The 18,560-nt window shown below is 37.2% G+C and overlaps 2 protein-coding genes across 2 annotated transcripts; one reads left to right on the forward strand and one right to left on the reverse strand.

Annotated features, from left to right (window-relative positions):
• Window positions 1-1,129: 1,129 nt before the first annotated feature.
• On the forward strand, window positions 1,130-13,564 carry slc43a1a (solute carrier family 43 member 1a). Its single transcript, XM_056250278.1, has 15 exons — window positions 1,130-1,136; window positions 4,084-4,241; window positions 4,422-4,602; window positions 5,186-5,241; window positions 6,490-6,566; window positions 8,492-8,584; window positions 9,660-9,787; window positions 9,982-10,079; window positions 10,179-10,331; window positions 10,437-10,457; window positions 10,546-10,678; window positions 10,926-11,055; window positions 11,722-11,795; window positions 12,178-12,301; window positions 12,697-13,564. The coding sequence occupies exons 1-15, from the start codon at window positions 1,132-1,134 to the stop codon at window positions 12,886-12,888; spliced, it is 1,623 nt and encodes a 540-aa protein (XP_056106253.1). The 5' UTR covers window positions 1,130-1,131; the 3' UTR covers window positions 12,889-13,564.
• Window positions 13,565-15,407: 1,843 nt separating this feature from the next.
• med19a (mediator complex subunit 19a) lies at window positions 15,408-18,186 on the reverse strand. Its single transcript, XM_056250273.1, has 6 exons — window positions 17,875-18,186; window positions 17,640-17,762; window positions 17,368-17,501; window positions 17,173-17,269; window positions 16,984-17,078; window positions 15,408-15,773 (listed from the first exon to the last, which is right to left on the reverse strand). Exons 1-6 carry the CDS (start codon window positions 18,092-18,094, stop codon window positions 15,708-15,710), a joined length of 735 nt encoding a protein of 244 aa, XP_056106248.1. The 5' UTR covers window positions 18,095-18,186; the 3' UTR covers window positions 15,408-15,707.
• Between the last annotated feature and the right edge of the window lie 374 nt (window positions 18,187-18,560).

Raw genomic sequence — 18,560 nt, forward strand, 5'->3', positions numbered from 1 at the left:
AAACAGCAGCGTCGAATAAGAGGTTGAATAATTATGACAGCTACATTACAAAAAAAACCTATAACTCAAAAGCATTACATTATATATTGACAATATCACTAAACTTGCCACTAACAGCTGTTATACTGTAGATGCATTTTTTTTTAAACTCAGTATCTTGAGAAAAGCTTACATTGGTAAATTATTACAGTCTCCGGGGGGTTGAATAATTTTGATCACACACACACACACACACACATATATATAAAGTGTTAGTGCTGTCAAATTGATTAATCTCTAAGGCTATAAACCTTTATGTTGGATGCAATTAATCAATTTGTCTACCAGCAGATACATTTTAATTGAAGGATTGCAACCTTGAAAATGCACACATTACGTATTAATCTTTATAATTGATATAGGCTATTTAATGATAATGTATTTATATAGTTCTGGGTTGTTCGTAATTGGATATTTTGAGTAGCCTAATTATCAATATCCCAACTAGCCTGTTTAAATTACTATAACAATCACATATAAAATAATCAAATAAAGTTTATGAGGATAATAACACTACATAAGTATTTTAATAAGTCTGTTATAATCTTCCAAACTGAACTCTTAAAATTGCCATGGTTACCATGTTCGTTAAAATGCCATGGTTACGGCTAGTCACTACATTAAAAGGCGGCAGCCTCTTTATAGCAACAACTGATGTAGAAAAAGCCTAAACAAAACAGCAGAAATGTTTAAATACTAAATGTTTAAGGGATATTCTGTTTTCATTTAGGATTGTCACAGTAACAACTATTGTGTAACTAACTATTTTTGTAAGGGTATTGTAGCCTATAGTAATGTAAGTACAGTAACTGAATGCAGTAACGATACGCCCACACAGGCGAGCACTACAAGAAAAAGGGGAGAACAGCGAGGAGGGTGTTAGGCTACTCTCACTCTATCCATCATTGTTAAAATATTGGAGGTTAGTAACACAAGAAACAGAAGCTCAGGCCAGATAACTCCACTATCAAGTTGACTTCGGCGACCACAGGAGAATTGGTGGGAAGTTATCTGTATTCTGTTTTAGCGCCGAAACCCGAGGAAACCAGGAAACAACGTAGCCTACGGTTGTCATTAGGAAATTATACAGAAATGAAGTAAGTCAATTAAATTTGAGCCATCATATATTGTTTTATAGAAAAGTAAAAGATTAAGGAACAAACACGCGTTGTGTAGGTTGAAGGGTTCATCTTTAGAGACTAATGTAAATAGAGACTTTGGTAACTACAAAGACACGTGGCGAGTTCTGACTCACGAGTTCAGCTTTTAATGAGTTTTCTGTGTTTTCTTCTAAAATATGTTTTTTTTCGTAAACGGAAAATGTCCGTTTGTTGTTTTTTAAAGGAGCTCAAATGTATTTTAAACGAGCCAACTTTCTACTCTAGACGGCGCTTAAGACAAGGCGTGTTTTATTGTAACGTTGTGGATGAGCATCTCACCGGCTGAGGAAAAAAAAGTTTGTTTGTTTAATCCCGTCGAGAAAGTAGACCCTAAATTTGTTTCTCATTGGGACACGCCGAGAAAGCTAAACCCTTTGTCCTCTGGGGAAATACAGCGAGGGCAAAATTCTCAGCGTTTCAGCCTCCGGAAAGGGTTTACCTATAACGTTACCAGAAAACCATTTCCCCCCGCCGAGTGTCTCTAATGGATCTTCTTTGAGGAATCGATTCGATTAATGCCATTCGAACGATTTAAATTGTTTCTAATGAAGGTGGAACACGCTACCCACATTTTGATCCTCAGTCGTTTGATGCCTATAGTGTTTTACAGTCTGTTCAGATTTTAAAAGTCATGATGTAATACTTTAAGAAGGTTTCAAAAAGACTCGGTTCGGTTACTGTGTTGGAGCATGGAAGATTTGTCCATTTAAAAGATTCGATTGCTCACCAGAGGAGGGCACGACCATATTAAATTCTATTACTTCCAGAGAGCATAAAGAATTCTAAGAATTTGATTCAAATGGAAAGTTAGGGGCACATTTAACCCTCTGGTGGGCTTTGTCAAAAATGACCACATTTTTAAAATTGTATTTCAATTAAATTACGACACTTGGCAGATTATTGCTGAAGTGAAAAAAGTTTTTTAAAAAGTCACAAAATTGTACGTTTATTGTTATGAAAAATGCACAAAAATACTATTTTCGATTTTTACATGAAATATATATTTTCAAAAACACGTTTTACTCTAAAACGGCAAGAAAATCAAATCCATAAATCTACAAGTTGTGTTCCAAATTTGAGCTTGATATCTCAAAAATGAGCTTTCAATAACATTTTGTTTGGCCGCAGTGCCAAAAGTTTTCACATCGTCTCCCATTCATTTCCAATGCGGCCATTTTTGACTGCGAGGAGCACAAGTGTGGCAAATGGCAATTGTTTTTCATTTAACCTTTTCAAATCATGTCCATGATTTTAGTTTTTGTGTTCACATAGCAAGTGCCAAAACCTTTACCAAGTTTTGTACCATTTCGATGAAGTAAAAAATTCTAAAAAATGACCTAAGAGCACCAGAGTGTAAAATATTCCAATCTTGAAATGCTTCCAAGACTCACTCACTTTTGGTGCTTGAACTTTATTATAAAGCATCCTCTACTTATAAACATTTAGAGAAAGGTGTGTTACAGGATCAACTGTAAAATTCACAGGACCCAGTGCTGGATCCTCCATCCTCCATTTCTCTGCTCAGAGAGTAATGAACAGGCGTACAGGACCTTAGTGGTCCCCTTTAAACACACACAGAACTTGAATTGTTCCAATCAAGTGACGCAGGACACACTGGACAGAACTATTAAAAGTTACTTTTTAACTGTGCAGTGTGAGCAATGTGCTTCACATACCTGTGTGCCAAAAGGTTTGCAAGTAGATACCTACTGTTTTCACTAAACACATGATAACATGAAAACCCCAAACCGTCTTCACTCATACTGTAAACAAACACACATGCAACTGACCTAAACTGAATCCTCTTGAAGATTAAAAAAAAGAAGAAGTGTAATCTGCCTAAATGGGAAAGGCTTTCTACCTTTGTGAAACTGCCAGGTAGTGAAACCTGCTTTCCCTCATTCAGGAGAATATCAGTGGAGATTATTTCGAGCACGTGTCACCGTGTGAGTTACAAAAAAAATCCTCCCATAAGCCTGTGTGTTGAGGACAAAGACATCTAGTGGACTGCGTCTAATCGTATTAAACACAACACGCTGAATCAGTGTCCTGCTGAGATCCCTGCAGTTTCTTCTCTCTACTTTCTGTCTCCCTCTTTGTATTGCCTGTACCCCCCACCCCCCCTTACTCTTATCTCTTTCTCTCTTTATTGTGTGTGTGTGTGTGTGTGTGTGTGTGTTAGTGGGTTTTTGGTTATCCAAGTTATAATGACCGAACTCTTGCAGTCATGTCATGGGATAAGTTGACCCGGTTTACAAACAAAAACTTTGACTCACTTTTTTTATTATCTCTAATCAGAGGATACACATTTGACTTTCCTTTAGGGCATAAGCTCTGATTTATTAATCAAATGCATGGTTCTAATTTGTTACATAACATCACATGTGGTCGCTGGTGGTTTTTTCAAGTTGTTTCACAAATAGCAGCCAATGCAAATCGATTGGACACACCCCTGTTTAAAGAGCTTTTGACTGGTAGTAGTAAGTCGTGGGAAATGGTTAGGCGTGTCTCTCTTTTACAATCTCTTGCCAGAGATTTCAAGAATAAAATGTCATGAAAATGTAGTTAAGTTACAAACTAGCTAGTTACCTTCAATGGATCTCAAATCTAACTCACTGATACAGTAATAATAACATAACATGTTTGCTTACAATTCTTTCCACCATACATTTTTCTAGGACAGAAGTCAATGCAACTGGTCTATAATTTTCGAGTATAAATCATTCATACTCTACTGGTCAACAGTCTGGGATCAGTAGGATTTTTGTTGTTGTTGAAATAATACTACTATTCAGCAAGGACTTTTAATATACCACTATGCGTTTACTGTCAGACCCTTGATTTTATTTTGTTTTAATAGACCCTCTTTTTCTCTGTTTGATAGGAGGATGGCTCCCTCTCTAACACAGGCGTTCAGGAGGCGCTGGTGGATGGCCGTCACAGCGGTGTTGGAGAATCTGTTGTGTTCGGCTGTGCTGTTGGGCTGGGGCTCTCTGCTCATCATGCTCAAAAGCGAGGGCTTTTACTCCCACCTGTGTCCAGGTATTATTAGGCACACAAGTCAAACACAATCACCCTAACTCAAGTCACTAACTAGCACAAAAAGAAAACAGAGCCAGAGTTCCTGGGAAACCTGAACTGCTTGGAGACATTAAAACTTAATAAAGTCTCTGTCTCTTGCTTGCTTTGACCTTCTCTCTCTCTCTCTCTCTCTATCTGTAGTAGAAAATAAGACTGAGAGTGTGAACGTTAGCAAACCAGATGAATGGCTGAGCTGTGTGGAACAGGATGAAATGTTGAACTTGGGCTTCACCATTGGCTCATTTCTGCTCAGTGCCGCCACACTGCCATTGGGTATTCTCATGGATCGGTTCGGCCCCAGGCCACTGCGCCTCGGTGGAAGGTGAACACACACATACACACTAATGCTCTGATCGCTTACTAATATGTGCATATAAGAGCACTTTCACATTCAAGTTATTATCATTCTAGTGTATTCCATTACACAGGGTTCGTACAAGGTGCTTGAATTTGACTTTTTGAAATTTAAGTCCTGGAAAACCTTTGAAAACAGCCATATTTATGAAAAGCTACTTGAAAAGTGCTTGAATTTTATCGATAAAACAATCTTTTCATGCAAAATTAACGCTGCAGCCCGGTTTGAATAAGGAAAGCAATATTTTTGACATGGTATCCTTTCAATGGTTAAAGTGACCACAGTCATTGCATGTGCTGCTTTATATGTACCATTTTGTTTTATTACGGTAGTTTATTTTTATTTAACAAATTTTTTAGAATTTGAAAGATAATAAAGATATTGTTTGATAAGTGAGATCTCTGATTGTAGTCCTTGAAAACCAAAAAAGTAGTGCTTGAATTTCATTGTACAGTATCTGTACGAACCCTGATTAGATTTGTATTTCTACAGTATCTTGGTCTGTATTTGTTTCATTAACGATTATTCATGTATTAAATTTTTTTCTCAGTGCGTGTTTTGCGGTCTCTTGTATGATCATATCTGTATCAGCCTATCAACCAAAAGGTGAGTGAACTAATACATTAAGAATGTGCAAGAGTCCCCGAATTATGGCAGTGATCAATCACCAATCAATCAATATTTTGTTTTTTGGATGTATTCGAGTTTTTTAAATAATTTAACATTCAACAACACATTGTTTATAATTCATTTGTGGCTATTTTGATAATTTATTATCAGTTGAGGATTTCAATAAATTGAATTTAAAAAAAGCATAATTTTATTTTCAGAACTTTTTCAATTTTGTTTGCTAATTTTTTTTCCAATATAAACAATTTTACTACTGTAAAGTGATGTCAACCTTTTTTTTGATGAATTGTTGCTGCCTTTAAATATAGAGCAATAATAGATCAATATCCCTTGTGCATCAATTTAAAAAAGTAAAAAAAACTGTAATAAAATCTTAAGTTTTGAAGCACAGACTTAAGTTTGACCCTTGGCAAGATTTTTGTTGAAGTATAAAACAAAAGTAAAAAAAGTGAAACAAAAAGTTATAGAGGTTTAGGTTTATGAAAATTATTTACATAAAATATACATTTAATAACATTTATTGAGCACAAAACCTGCAAGAAAATCAAAGCCATAAATCTAAACAAGTTGTGTTCCAAATGTGCAGTTGAAATCTCAAAAAAATAGCTTTCAGTAAGATTTTGTTTGACTGCAGTGTCACATTTTGAAGCCTTGCCAAAAGAATGAAAGTCTATTAATAAAGACTGCATCATTTAATAGTTAAATGGCCCTGGGATTAAAAATTGCAGTTTTAATGGGTTTCAATGGGGACATTTTTGTCTTTAAGGTCTAGTGTAAAATAGATTTATTAAAGGAAAAAGGGTGAAATGGTAAAATTACAATAAAAATACACACTTGGCCCAAAATGTATGCAGTTGACATTAACATGGGCAAAATTATCAAAAAGTCAAAATTGTCCATTAGGATGCAGAGCCAATTAATCAGCCATTATTTGACCATTGTCCAATTATTAGCAATAGCCGACTTGATGAATTAACAGAAGTAGTATTTTTATTCCAAGTAAATTCTATAAATTATAAGTAAATTTTGTGTAAAATAAATGTTCACAGTTGTACACAGAGACTTAAATGTAGCATTTAGTAGTAAATTCAGAATTTATATGTATGCTACTGTATACAGCGGACACATATAATATAATGCGTCATATCCAAGTCATTGTCACATTTTTCAGTTGACCAAACAGCTGTTACAATTGTGTAATATTGGTTGTGCCTTTCATTCTAGTCCTCTCTGCACTCATTTTTCTGGCTCTGTCACTCAATGGCTTTGGAGGGATCTGTCTGACCTTCACATCTCTCACGGTAAGAATAAAATAGAAAATGGTAGAGCGAAAGAGCACCTGTGGTGACTTGCATGTTTTGTAGTACAGCTGTCACATGAAGCTTTTTGAAGTTTATTTTGTCCAGACAAGTGTGTGTGTGTGTGCATGTGTGTATTTATGTGTTTTGGCCAGTCAGAGGCCCGACGCACATGACCGAAGGAGAAATTCTGGCCTTTTCAGTGCCCACCAATTAGAACGCTAAACTGCCCACACGCCTTCTCTGACGCCCTCTCCCTCCCATCAACCTCTAGCTGAAACAGAGCAAGGGCACAAACATTGTACCCGCATGTTTCCTATCGGTTTAGTGATATCATCACCTGGTGTGGGAAAGAATGACTATATATATCAGCTGCTCTCAGATGCAGATGCCAAAACACACTTACCCTTGTGCATTCACATTGCTAATCTAGTGCTGCTCAGGTATGCGTACACACTGCCCCACACTAGACAACACATGGTGCATTTTATCCAATGAGATCCTGATGCACACTTCTGAGAAAAACATGGCATAAGACTCTCTGCGTCTTTGTTGACAGTGATTTACTACCAGCATGGAGACAATAACAGCATGTTCTGATATTGCACTAAACACTATATTTACCCTGTTCCACTATGTGCGTCGTTATGATGTTATCTGAACTGACTTGTGATCAGCAGGTCAGTTACCTCCATGATTTTGTGTACTTATTACACATAATAAAATCCAATCACAAATAAGACAAGAGCGGACGGAAATGTTTTGGTTAAATCTCCTTTTCAGACGTTTCTTCTAAGCAAAGGGCCCCACTAATCTCACACTCAACTTTCTCTCACTATGCTCAGATTAAAAAATAAATAAATAAATTCTGTAATAAAAATTCAGAGATTCTAATATTCACCTAACCATTTCTTATCAAATTCTTCCAAGATTAAATTACCATTGGTGTACCTCAAGGTTGTGTGTTGGGCCCCCTTCTCTTTTCAGTATATAGACATTGCTGACATCTATCATCCAGGCACATTGGTTTTCTTACCATTGCTATGCCACCTCATTACCTCTCATTTCATATGACCTTAGCTGTTCTTTCCACAACTATGTTATAGCATGTATAGCTGTACGTTAGTAATTGTCTCTTTTATGTCTACTTGTATTTGTCTGAGGAATTTTAGTTGAAACTTCTTGAAGCAATACTTGCCATTAACACAACTGAGAACTCTATTAACTTTCCTAAACTATGAACATCTGAGAAATAAATAACATAATTTCCTTTGGGTACTCTACTGATTTTTAAGGTTTGCATTGCAACCTTCTGTAACAATTCCCTTTAGGTTGTTGTAGCACTCTGTGTTTGTGTGTGAAAACCACAAAGGAAGCATAAATGTGCCTTTTCTCAGAAGTATGCGTTTTTAACCTTTTCATTTCACACAGGGTAGTAAAACACACTAGCACACCCCTGTTAGTTTGCAAGAGTGTGGAAAATGAAGCACTGCTTGGAAAGTTCTTGGAAAACAAATTTGGGAGTTCTTTGAAAACAATCCATGCCAGGACTCCGTGCTAACAACAGTAGCATATATAGATCTCACACAGCTTTTCTCAAAGTTCTCTGTTTTTGTTTTTTGTTAATTATTGGTATTTAAGTCAGGCATCTCTATCACTTTTGCTCATAATTGCTGTTAGACATGTGATGCGGTTATACAAGTGATGTTCGCTTGACTTTTGACTTGTGTCATTAAACCACCCAGAACACCTTAGCATCATGGTGGTGAGTTTTTCCATGGTCAAGCAAGCAACACTCACATTGTTTTCAAACAATAAAATAATCTAGTTATTGTTCCTGTTTTTGTATATTGCAAATGCAGGATCAGCAGCATCTTATGATTTTCCTATACTGATAACAATGTGCGTGTCCTTTCTCCCTGTGATAGCTGCCGAACATGTTTGGAAGCCTGAGCTCCACTGTGTTGTCACTGATGATTGGCTCGTATGCATCATCGGCTGTCACCTTCCCTGGAGTCAAGGTATTTTCTTTCGTGTGTAAATAAAGGTTAAACCAGTTTGGCATGTACAGTCGGCGTGCTCGGAATCAAACCCTCTGATGAAACATTGCATCAGATTGAAGGAACCTGAAACACCTGTGCCACATGTGTAGAAATCATCAGCTTAAACTTCATAATACAAAAGTGATATTAAATCATTTCAATGCCAACATGAAATCAGAATGGACCCCATGTACTTACATTTTATTTAAAAAAACATCTGATGTTATAATGTTAGTCTTTCATCAATGAACAAACCCCTAGGGTTTCATCAACCCTTGTTGGGAAAACTGGACAAAATGGTCATGTTGCTGTTGATTAGAAAGTACAGTAGTGTTCATAAGTTGTTTGTGAAAGAAGTCTCTTGTATTTATTTGATCAAAAATACATTAAAACAGTAATATTGTCCAGTATTATTACAATTTAAAGTAAAGTAAATTTAAAATATTATTTATTCCTGTGATCAAAGCTGAATTTTCAGCATCCAGTCTTCATTGTCACATGATCCTTCAGAAATCATTCTGATATGCTGATTTAATGCTCAAATATCAATGGTGCTTATAGTTATTATAAAGGTTCTCATTATTTTTTGCTGCTTAATATTTTAGTGGAAACAGTGATACATCTTTTTCAGGGTTCAAAAGAAGTAGAAATCTTTTTCTACTTTTCACTTTTGTTCAATTTAATGTATCGATGCTGAATAAAAGTATTGATTTCTTTAAAAAAAAGTTTTACTGAAGTGTACAGGCTGACCTCTGTTATAACTGGAAGTGTCACTTTATCAGTATTACTCTAGAGAATAATGATATTCTGCTCATGTGTGTGAAATGCTGGAGTGTATTTAGGAACATGTTGTTCTTCGATATTTTGTCATGCTGAACCAACCTAGTGTTACATATGCTTTCCTCAGCCTCATTCAAACCTAATACCATCAACCAGATGCTGCAGACAAGCAAAATATATAGTTTTTCCGCCGGCCATTCAAGCATGTCATACAAATGGAAAAAAAAAACTCATCAATATTACATCTTGTCTTTGTCTCTTTCTCTTTCTCCAGCTGATATATGATGCCGGGGTGTCGTTTACTGTTATCATGTGGACGTGGGCCGGCCTGGCAGGTCTGGTGTGGCTCAACTGTTTCCTGAACTGGCCAGCAGAAGGGTTTGCTACCCCTGAAGAGATTATGTTAGTCCAACATTTTTGTTACCTATATACCCCTCAATGATTACATGAATACTCAGTAGTGTTACTTAAAAAACAGCCTACCTAACTTTTTTTACCCTCTTTGAGAGGGAATCTCTGGCACCTTTAATTTGGAGAATTTCAACTTCTGAATAATAATTCCTAAGTAATTCCTTCCTTTTCCAACCATTTATTAGGGAAAAGATGCATTCAGCTGAAAACCACAAATTGTCTCCAGTTGAAGAGGCGACGGGAGAAACCGAGAAACTGTCTGCTGTAGCTCAGGATATACAACGTGAGACACTTTGAGATGAAGTGATACATTTTTTGAGACACTTGTTACACTTGTGTGAATGTGTAGCTGAATCTAACATCCTGGAAATCTTTTTCTCAGCTTCTGTCCCGTTCCGTCGCTCTGTGTTCTCCCCCATCTTCCTGTGGAGTCTGATCACTATGGGAATGACTCAGCTAAGAATCATCTTCTTTATGGGAGCCATGAACAAGATGCTTGAGTTCATGGTCACCCACGGAGAGACAAGTAAGCTGAGTAAGTGAAGCAACACAACTTGTGCATTATCACTGTATTTATTAAACCTGCCATCTGTCCAGGTGACTTAAAATGCGTTTCTGTCTTGTTTAGCCCCTGAAGAAGAGAAGGAGGCAGAGCTGAAAGGTGAGACCCTTAAAACTTTTGTTAGTTTGATGATTGAAACTGATAATGTGATTAAATGTGCTGATTGTGACTATATTTTAACTTCCAGTGAGTTTCTACTCGTCCATCTTTGGCACACTGCAGCTCTTGTGTCTGGTAACCTGTCCTCTGATTGGATACATCATGGACTGGAAGATGAAAGAGTGTGAGGTGGATCAGAAGACAATGGAGAGAGAAAAAGAGTAAGGAATTGAAGTTCTTTTGGTGTCAGTAGTCTCTTCTCTGATGATGTGTTTAGTGGCGCGAGGGCAACCTGTGACTCACATGAGATCCACCAATAGCAAACCACAAACCATCCAATCAATTCCCCATGGACAAAATCAATCCCCGCCCTACATTTGTTCTTGTTTGAGAGGCCGTTTCACTCAGATATACGTCACAATCGTTCTGTAAAAATCATTCTTCTTTGACTTCTTTGTCTCCTGCCAGAGCTGTTGCTGTACCAAAGCGTGACAGAAAGATCCAGAAGTTGACCAATGCCATGAGAGCCTTCATTTTCACAAATGTTCTGCTCTTTCTGTTTGGAATCCTCTCACTCATAGACAACCTGCCTCTGCAGGTAACAACATAATCGACCTCATTCACACTGTTAGCAGGCTAAGTAGCTCACTTTATGAGTGGATTGATGGATATTCCAGTATCATATTATATATACACAACCAATCAAACCTTTGGGGTCGCTAAGTTTTTTTCCAAATGTTTTTGAAAGAAGTCTCTTATACTCATCAAGGCTGCATTTATTTGAACAAAAAATACAGTAATAACAGTAATATTGTGAAATATTAGTACAATTTAAGATGTTTTCTATTGTAATTATTTTCAAATGTAATTTATTCCTGTGACGGTAATGCTGAATTGTCAGCATCATTACTCCAGTCTTCAGTGTCACATGATCCTTCAGAAATCATTATAATATGATGATTTAATTCTCAAGAATCATTTCTCATTATTATCAATGTCGATAAAACAGTTGTGCTGGTAAATATTTTTGTGGAAACGTGATGCATTTTTCAGGATTCTTTAATAAATAGAAAGCTCAAAAGAACAGCATTTTATTTGAAATAACTTTTATTCAGAATTCAAAATTCTAATTCAAATAAGTTTATTAAATAAATCTGACTCCAAACGTTTGAATGGTAGTTTATTTGCATAGGTTAAAACTGGCTTAATTACAGTAGATGTGTCATCTGGTTATGTTCTTATAACTGTCATCCTCTTTGTCCAGATTCTGACGTTCATTTTGCATACTATGGTACGAGGCTTCATTCACTCCTGTTGTGGAGGCCTGTATGCTGCTGTGTAAGTACACACACACACACACACACACACACACACACACACACACACACACACACACACACACACACACACACACACTAAACCTGTTGTTTAAACACACACAAGTTCAGACTTATCCTGCTCTTATAATATCAAAAGGTTATAAAATTGCACTTGGCAGGATCAGGTTTACCCTGTTTGTGTGTGAAGTAAGTATAGCATTGAGTATGTGTAAAATTCAGACCCAGTGACGGCCATTAGTGTCACACAGGCAAATGACCATGATGCCCTAATGAAATCACACATGCACCTTTTGACCTGTCATTTAAATGCTACAACGCTTCATTACAATCACAAAAGGAAGAAACCTGCAGACAGTTCTCTCTCTCTCTCTCTCTTGCAGGTACCCATCCAATCATTTTGGCACTCTCACTGGGCTGCAGTCTATGATCAGTGCTGTGCTGGCTCTACTGCAGCAGCCCCTCTTCATGATCATGTTGGGACCTCTGAATGGAGATGCTTACTGGGTAAGAAATGCAATTTTTACCTGCTATATTTAGGAAGTTTCCAGAATCAGAAGATCCAATTCCTATTTAAATCTATAGCTCAAATCCAAAATGAAGTGAGATGCCTACCAAGACCACGTTAAAGGCATCATGGACCCGTTCCAAAAAGTAACAAGAAAATTATAAATTCTAAAGTTGCTTGTATTTTAATCCTTTGTGGTGAGGGCAAACCCAGAATGCATTGTGACAAGCTCTGTGAAAATTTTTTTTCAGTTAGGATGCAAAAAAAACATTACTCTTATTTTTTCTTTAGTGTAGGCTGTAGACAGCAAGGCTTGTGTTTATGGGTCTTTTCAGTGATAAATAACTATTATGCAATTTTATATGGTAAATTTATTCTCTTTCAATCCGATCAGATCAACGTGGGGCTTCTGATCTTCTCACTGTCCGGTTTCCTGCTGCCGGGATACTTGTTCTTCCACCGCGGACAGCTTCGTCATACGAGGGATGAAGGAAAAGCTAACGGACACATTCCTGTTGAGGATCAAGCTGTAAACCAGCCCCTGACCAACGGACACAGCAACGGTCACGTCCCGCAGGAAGCTTAACTCAATAATGGAGCATCACAGGACTTTACACATTTCAACCGCATCGGCAGGAGACGTGACAAACTCTGCCATTCCCAACATCCTCATTAAACACGCAACTTTTTCATTTTTTGTTGTATGCGAGACATGTGGTTGATGCTTGCAAGAGCAGATATCAGATCAGTATTGTCTTGTTCAGTGATCTGCCGAGTATCTGTATTAAAAATCTCAAAATCTGCCTGTGAAAAGTATGCAATGCTTTCACAAGTTTTTAGAGGACTATTTATTGAACTGCGCACACGTTGGCTGTGATTGACGGACATGAACTACCTCAGCCAACCGCTGGACTCACAGAGGGAGCGGCTTCTGCCTGTTCAGCGTCTGCTCTCCTTCACAGAAGAGAAAGAGTGTTGATTATTGTGTGTATTATAGTGCCTGTTTTTCTGTCTATGATTGAAAACTCGAGAGACAAGCATTTCAGCGAACACCAAAGACACTGCTAATGGAGCTTTTTAAAGTGTATCACTTTATTCTCCTCTTTTAGTTTCACTACATTACGTGTTGTCCCAAAGCAAAAACATTTCAGGCAGATTTAACAAGTTTTTTTTTATAAAGCAACAGAAATGAATTGTTTGTGTATTCAGCTTTTTTCCCTCGGTGTATTTCATTGAAAGGGAATTAGATTTTTGTATTTCTGTTATTGTGATATCGTTTATCATTTAATGCGTATGACATGTAAGTAGATGTGCTTTGTATATAATACAACTTGTATTCGTGATATTTGCGTAAGCTTGTGGGATGTGATGATTGGGTGTTTTTTAAAAGTTGGGAACTAATGGCATGTCAATATCAGTTTTCATTTATTTGTGTGAAACTAGTGCCTTATGTTATTATTTAAAGTCATCATTTAAATCTCAATTTTAGAGACGTGGGAAACCAAAGCCATTTGAACTTACTGGACATGGAAGCATTAAAGCCATATGGGACTATTGGAGATGCAGATGTGCGAGAGGAAGAGAGTATCCATGTACCGAGTGCAAGAATGTCAGATTTGAAATACCAAAAACATTAAAAAAAAGGCATAGAGCTATTGTGAATGGTTCACTTGTCTTCAATTTAAGATTGTTATTGTCTTCATGGAGCATGTCTCCATCTAGTGGTTCCTGCAATATTTTAGACAGTGTTATTTTAGCATTATTTATATACTGTTATTTATTAGATTATATTTTTTATTATAATATAATAAGAGTGTTTTTACATAGAAATTACAATTACAGAAATAATGTTATATACACTGCACGGACAAAAAAAAAAGTTGCTGTTTGGATTTAAATGAGCAAATGCTGATTGGATCATAATTGCAGTGATTAATGTTAGGAAGACACATCATGGCCATATTCCAGGATGACAATGTCAAGACTCAGAATGGTTGGGAGGAGCATGACGAATCATTGTCACACATGAATCGGCTCCTCTGAGTCCAGATCTTAAATTCAGGGAAAGTCTTTGGGATGTGCTGGAGGAGACTTTACAGAGTGCTGGACTCTTGCATTGTCAACAAGATCTGGACCAAAAATTGATGCACCTCTTGATGGAAATAAATGTTGTAATGTAGCTGTTGCCAAACATATAACATGCTAGAAACATAATAATCACTGCAATAATTATCCAATAGTAAACACCTATTTAAATCCAAACAGCGACTTTTTTTGGCGGGACAGTGTTGTGAATACAGAAGAACCATGAATGATTTTTTTTTTTTAATTATAAACAAATTCGAATTAATATTGAAATATATGTTCGGTCATAATAACAAGGTGAAAATTTGGGGCTGTATTTCTTATACCGCAGAGGCAAATCCGCCTCCGATCCCGTTCCAGGGGTTCCCCGTTCCCGTTTACAGACTGTTCATAAGCTGCTCCAAAATGAGTGTAAAATGTCAGACAATAAAAGTTACTCAGACCATTCAAATCGTTTTGCTAGACAAATCCAGTATAATTGATAAATAGGCTTTAAAGTTTTTGTTACTTTGTTTTATCATAAAATTAATCTACATGGGGAAAAAGCTGAGAGCGAAGCTCAGTCTAAACTATAGACTGACATTCCCGTTTGCCCGCGTGCAGTGTTTGTTTAGTCTGTCAGGTCACGAGGTGCGATTTTATCAGCTTTACTCTCTGTGAATGCTTCCTGTCAGTTAACTTTGACGACCTGCAGCCAGTTACTAAGCACTACTCATTCAGAAATGCTGTCCCAGGCCCTGTGAAGAGGGGACAACTACTCTCTCTCTCTCTCTCTCTCTCTCTCTCTCTCTCTCTCTCTCTCTCTCTCTCTCTCTCTCTCTCTCTCTCTCTCTCTCTCTCTCTCTCTCTCTCTCTCTCTCTCTCTCTCTCTCTCTCTCTCTCTCTCTCTCTCTCTCTCTCTCTCTCTCTCTCTCTCTCTCTCTCAACATTGCCCTCTCCTGACTGAATAATGTGTGACTGTTCCAATTTTTTTCTCTACTGCCAATCATGCTGTAAAAAAAAGCTCATTTGAAGCATGTGTAAAGAACAAAGTTTATTGATTCATATTTTCTTTATATTCAGAAAAAAAAAATGGCATACATCTTCAACAATCAAGTCTTTGTAAACATCAGTCAAACACACTGGTCCATATCAGGGTCTCTAACACTGTTCAACATGCTTTCATACGCACGCACGCGCGCGCGCGCACACACACACACACACACACACACACACACACACACACACACACACACACACACACACACACACACACACACACACACACACACACACACACACACACACACACACACACACACACACACACACACACACGTTCTATCTCAGGCTGTTGCTGTTGGTTTGAGATCCAGTAAGACCAGGATGATCAGGACTGTGTCGATTCTGAGAGAAAAAGAGGGTAAAGCAGATGTTTCAAAAGCATGCACAGAACATACTGGGATCTACAACTGAGACGGATCAAAGCAGTTTACAATGTCCAGCAAGATTATAGGCAAAATATTCTACAGCGTGGTTTGGGTGGCATTTTTTCCCCCGGATGTTATTGATATCGAAGTTTATGTATTTATGCATTAAATATCTTATTTTTTATTGTAGTATTATTTCTATACTATTAAAGCATATAAATAGTATATACATTTAATATTTATTAATATTTGTAATGTATTTATATTATTTTTAGTCTGTTTTCTTTTGTGCTTTTTTCGTTTATTTTTAATTTGGTTTTAATTTTAGTAATTAAACCTTTATTTTGCTAGTTTATCTAATATTTATATCCTTATTTCTCATTTTATTTGTAGTTTTTTTTTGTTTTTTAATCTAATATTTTTATTTTAGCTTTACATCCATTAACGAAAACATTTGTAGTTGTTTTAGTTAACAGTACCACTTATTTTATAAAAATAAAATAACTTAATTCTTTAAAAAGCTGCTATAAATATGTAAAATCAGAAAGTGCATTTACACATTGATTAAATTGGCAGAATCAGAATTAAAGTTTTAGATACACATTATGAATATAAATGAACAAACGAAAATATGAAATTACAAAATCTGCAACTTAAAATTAATTATGAAATATATACTCTTGCATGACAAGGGCAATGTTTAAAGGGTTAGTTCACCCAAAAATGAAAATTCTGTCAGTAATTACTCCCCCTCATGTTGTTCCAACCCCGTAAGACTTTCGTTCATCTTCGGAACACAAATTAAGATATTTTTGATTAAATCTGAGAGCTGGATCACTCCTCCATAGGCTTCTTAAGGGATCGAAACTGGCCGGCCCAAAAGTTAAGAAAGACATGGTTAAAATAGTCCGAGTGACTACAGTGGCTCAACCTTAAGTTTATCAAGCGACGAGAATACTTTTTGTGCGCAAAAAAACAAAAATAACGACTTTATTCAACTAATCATTTCCTTCTCTGTACGGCCGTGATATTTCACGTAGTGATATTGCGCAAAGCTTCTAGGTTGCACGTCACACGTAGGCTCACTACTGGCCGACGCTGGTCATGTGTGTGATGCGTGTGATGTATAACCTAGAAGCTTTGCGCAATATCACTACGTGAAATATCATTTCTGCGCAATCTCATACCTTTTTTTTCTTTTTGTCTTTCTTTTTCTTCTTGCGATCAGGGTCATCATCCCTCTTTTTCTTCTTCTTCTTGGGATCAGAATCTGAAGGGGTTTCTGCACAGGAAAACACAGGTTACAGCCAAGTTAATGCATGCACGTATGCGCAGAGACTAGCAGCATGTGAACATGTCTCGGGTTAGTACGTCACCTGGTGGTAGAGGATCCTGCGGTCGATGATGTCTGTGTTTGTGTTTGCTCTTTTTCTTTGGCGGCTGTATGTGCATCAGTCTGTATTGCTCTGGAAGCTACAGCACACACAAACACTATAAACAACATGAAGCTTTAAGATGTTTAAACAATATGCTGTCTAGGCATACAGCTCACTACTTGTGCAGTAGTTTACCGGGCCAGTGTGTAGTCTAAATCCAGTGAGTAGAGCTCCTGTCAGTGGACTGAAAGAGTTTCCACAGACCGGATTTTTTTCTATGAGAGAGCGCAGAGAACTGCCATCTTGAACCCCTGGACAGTCTATCATACCTGCAAGAGAGAGAACACATCTTAGTGGCAAAATGCTATGATAACACCACGGTATATGTCAAAAAACCATTTGTGGCAAGATCATTCACGGAATTCATTGGATATTATTATGCATCTCTCTCTCTCAAATTGCCTTACCTGGTAACTCTGGTAAGAAGTTGCTCAGTTTCTCCTTCACTTTCTTGCCGCAGAATTTATTATACGCGTGTTCCAGATTATAGTGCGTAATGAGGTTCGTGTTTCCCGTCAGGTCGTTTCCAACTGAATCAGAACAAACACAAAAGCTGATCCAGATGCAGTATACCATGTTACATAACATTGTTACAAATCACACATACTCGAAGGTCTTCTTAATCACTACAGAAGTATTTACCAGGCAGTTCTCGTAGTAAATAGAAAGGTTCGTTCATGGCTCCGGGTTTTCGCAGTGTAGGCCCCTCATCCGCGTGCTGTGCTGGAATATGAGCCGCCACAGGCGCTTGGTTGGGCGGCATAGGCGGCGGAGGTTTTCCGGGGGCGAACCCCATCGCCGTCGGCCCCGTGGGTGGCTGTGCATCATTTTGTCCGAACAAAGATGAAAATATTTCCGTCATAACCCCTGAAATTAAGTCATTTATATATTTTTATAAAACTAAGTTCAAATAAAAAGGCCAGAACTGCTGCCGGTCACACGGGTTCTGTACTGTGTGTTCACTGTTCAAGCACCTCTCACATTATCAACAACAGCGGTACCATAATAACACGATCATAAGCGCACTCAATTTTATTAAAGGGATAGTTCATTCAAAAATGAAAATTGCTGTTAATACTTACCCTCATGTTGTTTTATACCTGTATGAGTTTCAGTTTCTTCTGCTGAACACAAAAGAAAATATTTTAAAGAACGTTGGTTAGCGGACAGTTTCGGCACCCATTGACTTCCATAGTAGAAACAAATGGAACATTACTAACTTAAAAGATCTCAATAGGCTTTTAACAAGAACCTTTTTAAAAAACACCCTAGTTTCTGTAAATAAAATAATTTGAAGCTTGTATTATTTATTTTTAAAGATCATAACA

Source organism: Rhinichthys klamathensis, unplaced genomic scaffold (genome assembly GCF_029890125.1).
Source record: "Rhinichthys klamathensis goyatoka isolate OS25496 unplaced genomic scaffold, OSU_Roscu_1.1 h1tg000068l_1, whole genome shotgun sequence".
Classification (NCBI taxonomy): Eukaryota; Metazoa; Chordata; class Actinopteri; order Cypriniformes; family Leuciscidae; genus Rhinichthys; species Rhinichthys klamathensis.